At 42.7% G+C, this 10,000-nt stretch overlaps 1 protein-coding gene across 1 annotated transcript; it reads right to left on the bottom strand.

Annotated features, from left to right (window-relative positions):
- Window positions 1-7,001: 7,001 nt before the first annotated feature.
- Window positions 7,002-9,077, bottom strand: htr1aa (5-hydroxytryptamine (serotonin) receptor 1A a). Its single transcript, XM_034306821.2, has one exon. It carries the CDS (start codon window positions 8,993-8,995, stop codon window positions 7,871-7,873), a length of 1,125 nt encoding a protein of 374 aa, XP_034162712.1. The 5' UTR covers window positions 8,996-9,077; the 3' UTR covers window positions 7,002-7,870.
- Window positions 9,078-10,000: the final 923 nt, after the last annotated feature.

Here is a 10,000-nt window from a genome sequence, read left to right as displayed (position 1 = left end):
AGTCTCGGCTGAAAACATATTTGTTTAGTCAAGCCTTTAGTGAATAGTTTTCTTAGGTACAGGGGCAGGTCTGGAGGGTTTCACAGGCATAGAGTGTTGTGGTGAAATGGGATGTTTGGATGCTGTCGCCCCCCCACTCTCACACGTTCACTCAGGTGTGTTGATGGTGGAGTGACTGCTGCTTTATGTCCCAGGACTCCCTCATGTCTGTGTTAGCTTCTGGCTCTCCCTTTTAGTTACGCTGTCAAAGTACATTGTCCTTAACAGTATTGACAGTATTATAATTTGACCTCAGTGATGGTTAAGATAGTTTGCATGAGTTAGTTAGCTAAAAGTTTATACCGCAGTGGATTGCTAGCTGATTAGCTCACCTAAGGTCCAAACTCATCTATGATGAAGGTCCAGGCTGAAGACCTGCAGGTCGATTCGTCTCGTAATGATTTCTACTGATACAGAAATTATTTTAAACATTTTATCAACTCAAACAAACAAACAAACAACAAAATAAATATTTTATGTAACAAATTTAATAAATAAAAAATAAATATGAATGCTAATTCTTTAACCATCTGAATAATAAGATATTTACTAAAACAACAGTGTTGCATACAATATAATGCTTAACAACGCTAACACACACACAGGACTGAGAGTAGCTGATGGTCAGATGTAAAAGTTGTGCTTTTCGTTATCTGCTCTGTAATTTCCTGCCGTTTGGAAACAGCTGGAGCTAAAACACTCTCATTTCTTTTGTTCTTTATTCAGACGGCTTCAGAGAGAAGAAAAACCCTGAGCTGGCCGAAGAGTAGTTATCACGTCAGTCAGCTGTGAAAAACGCTTTGTGAACAGAGAGAACACTTTCCCAAAGAGCTCAAAAAAGAGCTTTCGGCAGGGACACGAGAAAAAAAACACCTTTCTAACGGCATCTGTCTGTCTGACAGCAGGACAGAGAACGAGAGAGAGAGAGAGAGAGAGAGAGAGAGAATAATATCTCACACTTCCTTAAACCATTCCTGTTTGGCTTTTGTTTTTTTTCTGTTGGAATTTTTTTGTTCGGGTTTAATGTTAGAGATTGTTAACAATGTTGTAAATATGCGATTAATTTACTTTACAGCTGCAAATGTTGTTGAAGTTAGTAGATGTGAAATAGTCTAACATGTTTCTAATAATGTTATTATCCATGTTTAATTGTAGGTTTTGAATTTTGGATTCAGTTCATTGAGGTTTCGGGTGTTGCGGTATGAGTGTGTTGGGGAGGTGTTTCCCCGTGACGGTTTCAGGTACAGTACAGTTTGGCAGTGGTCTGATAGCAGGGTTTGTAGTCTGACTGTGAATGTTTTAATGAGGTTTGGGTTTAAGTCTGTGATAATGTAGTCCACTACACTACATCCTGACCTCAAGCAGTATGTGAATGCTTTGTTGCTTGACCTTAGTGCAGCTTTTGATACCATTGATCATGCTATTCTCCTCGATCGATAGGAAAATATTGTAGGCGTTAAGGAAACGGCCCTCTCCTGGCTCAGGTCTTAGTTGACTGATTGGTATCAGTTTGTAGATGTAAATGGTGACTTCTCTATGCATACTAAGCGCGCGTAAATTTTGGTGTTCTGCAAGGCTCTGTTTTAGGCCCACTGCTCTAGTCTTTCATTTGAAGCTCATGTAGATAATGAAGCTCATATAGGATCGCTTTCTTTCATCTCAGAAATATTGCTAAAATAAGAAATATATTGTCACTACATGATGCAGAAAAACTAGTTCATGCTTTTCTTACCTCTAGGTTGGATTATTGTAATGCCTTACTGTCTGGATGTTCCAGTAGGAGCATAAACAAGCTCCAGTTAGTCCAGAATGCAGCAGTGAGAGTCCTTACTAGAACCAGAAGATATGACCACATCACCCCTATCTTATCCACACTGCATTGGCTCCCAATCAAATTTCTTATTGATTATAAAATACTACTATTGACCTATAAAGCACTAAATGGTCTCGCGCCACAGAACCTGAGCGAACTTTTGGTCTTTCAGGTTTCTGTCCTACAGTTTGACTGTGTGTTAATTAATTGCCTTTCTTATATATTTTTATATCTTGCCTTATGTTGTCTTCCTTGTTGTCTGCTTTCTTGTCCTGTTTCTGGTGACTTGTTTTGCTTTGTATTTGTTTCCTTTGTGTCTTTTCTTTGCTGCTTTGGTCAGTGCAGATCTTGCTGTTTGTTGGTTCTTTTCTTGTAGAAAAAAAAGATCAGATTTGTACCAGAAGTCAAAGTATAGTGTACAGAAACATTAACAGTAGTTTTCTCTTCTTCAAGATATCAACAATATATTGTTCAACAATCTCTCTCTCTCTCTCTCTCTCTCTCTCTCTCTCTCTCTCTCTCTCTCTGTCTTTCTGTCTCTCTCTCCTCAGGGAGTCAGAGTTTCAGATCAGGAATAAAATTGTGTGTCTTCAGCAGTGGAAGCTCTCAGGAGTGTGTGTCCCTTGGGGGGTGAGACAGACAAGAGACAGACAGGAGGAATAAAGGCCATGAGACAGCAGCGGCGAACTGAATAAATGAATGTTAATGTAATCGGAGAGTGGCAGGCACGATGATGAGGCTGATTGTGGACAGGATTAGCGGACGGAGTGTGTGTGTGTGTGTGTGATAAACTGGTGAGACAGATTCCATCTGCACACATAGGACAAAAAAATGTCAGAATAAACTTTCATACTGAATAGACATGGAGGGGAAAAACTGTGGGCATGTCTCAAACCACACACACGCCCTATTCACTATATAGTGCACATAAACAAACCACACACACACCCTATTCACTATATAGTGCACATAAACAAACCACACACACGCCCTATTCACTATATAGTGCACATAAACACCATCATGAGTCCGCTGTGTCCCAAACCAGACACCCTATTCACTATATACTATCAAAGTGGTAAAGAGCTGTGGAGGTCTATATTCCGAAAGAACAGAGAAGAATAGCGGTATTGAACATTGAAGGGAAAATCTTCTTCTCAATAATGGCAGAGGATAAACACCTACCCATTGGATGATGGCTAAATTGACACCAGCTGCCAAAAGGTCGGAGTAGCAGGTTTCCTAGGGTGCATGGAACATGCCTTGGCAACAGGTCAGTGTTACGCCAGTTCATCAACTATGCACTAGAATTTTTCTACATACTAGACAACATCTAACCCATGCTCACCAGATAGTTCCAGGACATGCACATGTGATTTGCTCTCAAGAGGTTCACCACAGATTGGCAGCAGCTAGAAGTGGGAATTGCAATGGAATGCTCCATCTCTATGCTATTTGTAACAGCCTTTGAGGTCCTAATTAGAGCTGGATATGTGGTAGGAGGAGTTCGACTCCCAGAGGCAACCCCCACTCAGGTGCTCTATCAATGCTACCTGCTTGCTAAGAACAGCCCCCTGCTGTCCAGTCCAGGCACCTGAGAAGGCTGGACAGGCTGAATACCTGGGCAAGGATGAAGGTCAAGCCAAGCAAGTCAAGGAGGCTTTCCTTGTGGAAAGGTGAATGGAATGACAGGTTCACCTTTGTGATCAGTGGTGAAGACATCCCTCAAATTGTAGATCAACCTATTCAATCTCTCAGACAAAGAAATGGCTAAGGCAGCTGAACGATGGCCTGGAAAGGATCAACTACAGCCAGCTACCTGGAAAATACAAGGTGTGGTGCTACCACTTCACCCTGTATGCAAGAGTGATGTGGCCAATCAAGCTGTATGAGGTCATCTCTTCAGCCATGGAGAAGATGAACACCAGAGCCAACTCCTTTATCAACACATACAGTAGGACTGCCAAGATGGTTCTCAGCTGTGGGCCTGTTTGAGTGGAATGCAGTCCAACTGCCCTGAAATCGATCTCACAGGGATATAGGTAGGAGAAAAGGCCACAAGCTCGGCTCAGCTTTCTTATCAGCGCAAAATATGACACATTGCACTGCCCCCGTAATCTCTATAAGTGGCTTGGCACTAACCAAGTCTGTGACCTCTGCGGAAACAGCAATGCCATTCTCCAGCACATTCTGTCAGGGTGCAAGCCTGGGATGGCACAGGTGTTCAGAAACCTAGTGGAGGTGGTTGAGATGAGGAGGCTCGAGGCAAGCGATAAGAACAGCAGCAAGCAAGCAATCCATTTTATCAGAAAAGAAGTACCTGATGTCATCAGCAGGATGTCAACACCCAAGCTTCTGACACTAGGAGGGAAGTGCAGGATGGAGGTGGATCTTGCCAAGTAGCTGCACTTCCCAGGAGAAATCTGCAGTACTCCAGTGTGGCCAGACATGGTGCTGTGGGGCACAGCTGTGAAAGCAGTGATCCTGGTTGAGCTCCCAGTGGCATGAGAAGAAGAGGGAGAAGCAGCACATGAGAGGAAAATGGCAAAATATTTAGGCCTGGTGGCAGAGGGCAAGTGAGGGCAAATGGAGTGCAAGAATCTACCCAATTGATGTGGGAACCAGGGGTTTCATGGGGATGTCAACAACATGCCAGCAGAAGGATCTTTTGACGAAAGGAGCATGGCTGCAGAAAGCAATAGGGTGTCAGATGTTTCAGAAGAGTCAGAGAAGGCAAGCCTTTAGCTATGGCTGACGAGGAAGAAGAAAGAGTGGGGAGCAAGCAGCACCTGAAGAAAGGTTCGCTGCAGGGGTTGGCAGGGAGATGTCCCTGTTCACTGCCCCACCACCAGGAGATGTTCCAGGCTAAGGGGCAAAACATCAAGGATTTGTGGTCCTCAGCTGATGACCCTGCAGATAATCAAATGAGCACTAGTGTGGCAGACATAGAGCCCAGCAGGTCCAACACCTGTCTGTCTAAGCTAAAACAGGCTACATGAAGTCCACTGTGGGCGCATCCAAAACCACATGCCCAATGCAGTAATATAGTGAACATACACATCATCATCAGTCCACTGTGGGCGTGTCCCAATCCACACACACTATTCACTATAATAACGATAATAATATTAATAATATTGTAAGGTTTTTGATTGTTTCAGACCTGATAAAATATCCATATCCAATATAATTAAACACTTTGTTAAGATAAATAATTATAAAAGAGATTTGTGATATGTGACAGATTTTTCCTACACACACACACACACACACACACACACACACACACTCAGAGGAGGGGTTGGTGTTTAGTGTATGCTGTGTGCTCCAGAGGGTGCCTATGTAGGGAGCGTTTATAATGTCACAGTGTGAGCAGTTGTCCTGTAACCATCCTCATCCACGTCTCCTTGGCAACGGCCATCCCATATTTCTCTCCACCATGTCAGAAAGCAACTCCCAACCTACATTCCATGCAGTGAAGAAATATTAATAATATTGTTATTACACACGTTTATAAGGAGTTATAAATGTTTTGGCAGTTATGAGATGCTAAAATCTTCACGTCTTCATCACTGAGCATCTTAAACACTGCACCATTTATTTATTTGTTTGTTTACTTTTTTTCCCCATTTTTGCATTTTGCTATTTGTATCTTTGTGCATTGTTAAATTCTTTTTTACATTTTTTGCATTTTTATTTATTTTGCATTTCATATTTTTCTCATTTATTATTTGTTTAACATGCACTCACACTCTCACTGCACTCACACTCTCACTGCGCTCACACTCTCACTGCGCTCACACTGCGCTCACACTGCACTCACACTCACACTGCGCTCACACTGCGCTCACACTGCGCTCACACTGCGCTCACACTCACACTGCGCTCACACTCTCACTGCGCTCACACTCTCACTGCGCTCACACTCTCACTGCACTCACACTCTCACTGCACTCACACTGCGCTCACACTGCACTCACACTCACACTGCGCTCACACTGCGCTCACACTCACACTGCACTCACACTGCGCTCACACACACTGCGCTCACACTCTCACTGCACTCACACTGCGCTCACACTGCACTCACACTCACACTGCGCTCACACTGCACTCACACTCACACTGCGCTCACACTGCGCTCACACTCACACTGCACTCACATCCCACTGCATCCCATCTCACTGCGCTCACACTCTCACTGCACTCACACTGCACTCACACTGCGCTCACACTGCGCTCAAACTGCGCTCACACTGCGCTCACACTGCACTCACACTCACACTGCACTCACACTCTCACTGCACTCACACTCACACTGCACTCACACTGCGCTCACACTCTCACTGCACTCACACTCACACTGCGCTCACACTGCACTCACACTCACACTGCACTCACACTCACACTGCACTCACACTCACACTGCGCTCACACTCTCACTGCACTCACACTCTCACTGCACTCTCACTCACACTGCACTCACACTCACACTGCGCTCACACTGCACTCACACTCACACTGCACTCACACTCTCACTGCACTCACACTCTCACTGCACTCACACTCTCACTGCACTCACACTGCGCTCACACTGCGCTCACACTGCACTCACACTGCACTCCCACTCACACTGCGCTCACACTGCGCTCTCAGTGAAAATGGCCTCGAGTCCGGGAATAACAGCAAGCGTGAAAACTCCTTTAACTCACATTAATCTAACAGTGTGGATTTTTACAGTGCACTACAAACTACAAAAAATACTTCTGAAATACATTCAAGAGAGAGAATAAAGAGAGGCTGGTGAGGGAACGAGTGTTTATAGCTGCTATAACGTAAGTGACAACGAGAGCTAACTTGTTTCACTGACATTAAATGTAACTATAAACAGATAAAAAGTATGATGTATCATTCTTTAATAAATAAAAAAAATTGTAATCATTGGCAAATCTCTATTTTTACACATCTTTATTGAAATACGTGTTTATGGTGAAGTTCATGAGCAACTTTAACGTTAATGGTTTAACAGTGCTAAAGATCAGAGAATTTTAACGGTTAAATTCAGTAAACATATCAACAGTATACAGCGATTTACAGTGGAGGGGATAAGCAGCAAGTTCATTAACACCTGGGTCAAAGACGAAATATTCTACAGAGTTTCATTACGTCCCTGGACACCGCTATCGAACAGTGAGTGTGACATATAATGTTTATAATAAAGTTCATTCTAGTTCAGAACAAATAAAATTTTAAAAATACTAACAATTTAATGATGTGATGATGTCAGAATGTTTTGTGACTCGTTACCAGACAAAAACTTTGATCACATTGTCCTCAGTTCGACTTTAAGACATCAAGTCATGTGACCGTTATAATTTGATATGAATTCAAAATGGCTTCTGACCTGTGTTAGACAAAATTGCTAAATGTTTCAAATCCTTCATTATTCGTATTATTCTGAAAAGAATATACCACAGAGACTAATCTGTACCACTGTTGTGGCATTGTTTAGGGTTTGATATTAAATGTTTAATGTAAATTGATATTCGATTCACAGTTTGGTGCAGGATTTTGTTTCTCCTGTAATATATATCAACTTTTTTGTAAATACATTTTAACAAGGCAGCAAGGTAATAAGAGGAGAAGAATATCATGATATTTATGCATATTATAAATTCTTTAAACATATTTGTAAATGCACATATCATCTTTTACCCAAGTGCAGTGTGTATAGAGATAAAAATAAAGTTATACAATGCTGTAGGTGTCCAAGGCTACAAGAGTTTATAATTATATTTATATTTGTCTAACTGAAAAGAAATGAACAAGTCATCACCTACAGTGTTTATTTAGGTTCAGTTATAAACACACTCATACACACACACTCACATATTTACATATAGGCAGTAATTTACCACTGGGGATTTTTGCACCTGAACCTTGCGTAATGAAAATCTGCTTACCCACAATCCCTTTCAACAATTCAAAATGGCAGAAAATAAGACGAGCGTTCGAGCCTCACAGCCTGAGACATTTGCATTTTACAATTTTCTTGAATGCGTTCTGGAAGTCTTTATTGAAGTAGGCGTAGATGACGGGGTTCAGGAGAGAGTTGGAGTAGCCGAGCCAGTTGATGACGTCTCCGAGCCAGTCGGGCATCGAGCATCGCGTCTTACAGAACGGCAGCACGAGCGCCACGGTGAAGAACGGCAGCCAGCACAGGATGAACGTACCCATGATGATGCCGAGCGTCTTCACCGCCCTCCGTTCCCGTGCCAGCGCCGCTTTTCTTTTCGTTTCCACGCTCTTCTCGTTCTTTTGCTCGAACAGTGAAGTGTTAGAGAGCGGCAGGATGTGCCGTTTACAGTTTTCTGCTCTCAGTTCCATGAACTCTGTCTTGGGTTTTGTGGCTCCGTTGGCACTGAAGCTTACTGTGATTTCATCATGGTCCGGGATCCTTGCCGACACTCTCCGACGCTTCCCAACGTTTTTCCGGATGCGAAATCTGGCAGCTCTGAAAATGCGTCCATAAAGCACGAGCATGATGACAAGCGGAAGGTAGAAAGCACCGAACGTGGAGTACACGGTGTATGCTGGATCTTGGCTGATGGAGCATGCATTGGGGTCAGAGCGGTCTTCTGGTTTCCTCCATCCCAACATCGGTGGGATGGAGATGGAGAATCCGACAATCCATGTGAGGCTGATTAACACAGCGGCACGTTTTGGGGTCCGTTTGTTCACATAGTCGATCGGGTCGGTGATGGTCCAATAGCGATCCAGCGCAATGGCGCACAGGTGAAGGATGGAAGATGTGCAGCACAAAACATCCAGAGCAATGAACAGATCACAGATCTCCTGACCCAAAGTCCACTTGTCCAGGACCTGATAGAGAGCAGCCATGGGCAGAACCAGAACTGACACCATGAGGTCCGTGACCGCTAACGAGCCAATTAAGTAATTAGCCACATTCTGGAGAGATCGTTCCAAAGCAATGGCAGTGATGACACATGTGTTTCCCAAAATGGCAAAGAGAATGAGCGCTCCAAGCAGCAGCGAGGTGATGAGCTGTGAGGTGAGAGTGGAGAGAAGCTCTCCGAGTCCCTCGGTGATGTTCACACTCACGTTCACGTCTGTCCTCTCCATGCTGCACTCACTTGTCTGAACTCGCCTCGCTCTGTGTGTGTGGACGCATGGCTGTGTGAGCGCTCACACACTGACGCTCCCTCCACTCTGCTCTGTGTGTGTGTGTGTGTGTGTGTGTGTGTGTGATTTATAGGAGGCGAGTCAGGAGGAGGAGAGGATTTTACACCCCACAGTGTCAGAGCTGTACATCACCTCCATGTGTAACAGCTCCTATTGCAGAAATTATTATTAGACATATTTTACTCAGAAGCTTCGACTTCACATTTAACCTTCAAACTAAAATCTGTTATTAAATCTACCACATTTACACGCTGTTCAATTAACACCTAACTTATTACACTCAGTGTGTTTACATGTGCACAGATAATCTGATCATCTGGCTTTGCATCAAATAATCCAATTATTAGACAATGTAAGTTTATTTATACATCATATTACATACACAAAGGAAATTCTAAGTGCTTAATATAACTAAAGCTAACAAGAGAAGGAGGAAATAAAAGACAAAATATATAGATATGTAAATAATTACTATTACAATTTATCTACTTCATCTGTTGGGCATGTTCATTCATTCATTCATTCATTCATTCATTTATTTATTTATGTATTTATTTATTTATTTATTTATGTGTGTAAGCTAAAGATTAATTAACATAATTTAACACAATACACACCAAATGGCCACAAAGGAACATTTCCTATTATTATTAGTAGTAGTGGAAGGAGTAAAATTAATAGTAGTAGTAGTAAGAGTAGTAGTTGGAGTAGTCGGAGTGGTAGGAATAGTAGTATTATTAGTAGCAGTAGTGGAAAAGACATTAGAAACTGGATGCTTATTAACTTTCTCTTACTTAATTCTGACAAGACAGAAGTACTTGTACTAGGACCACATGCAGCTAGAAGTAAGCTTTCTGATTACATAATAACTCTGGATGACCTTTCTGTTTCATCATGTGCAGCAGTAAAAGACCTTGGTGTGATTATCGACTCTAGTCTTTCTTT

This window comes from Pangasianodon hypophthalmus, chromosome 8, assembly GCF_027358585.1.
Source record: "Pangasianodon hypophthalmus isolate fPanHyp1 chromosome 8, fPanHyp1.pri, whole genome shotgun sequence".
NCBI lineage: Eukaryota > Metazoa > Chordata > Actinopteri > Siluriformes > Pangasiidae > Pangasianodon > Pangasianodon hypophthalmus.
The sequence above is the reverse complement of the archived record's forward strand: the minus strand, read 5'-3'. Positions and strand labels throughout refer to the sequence as shown.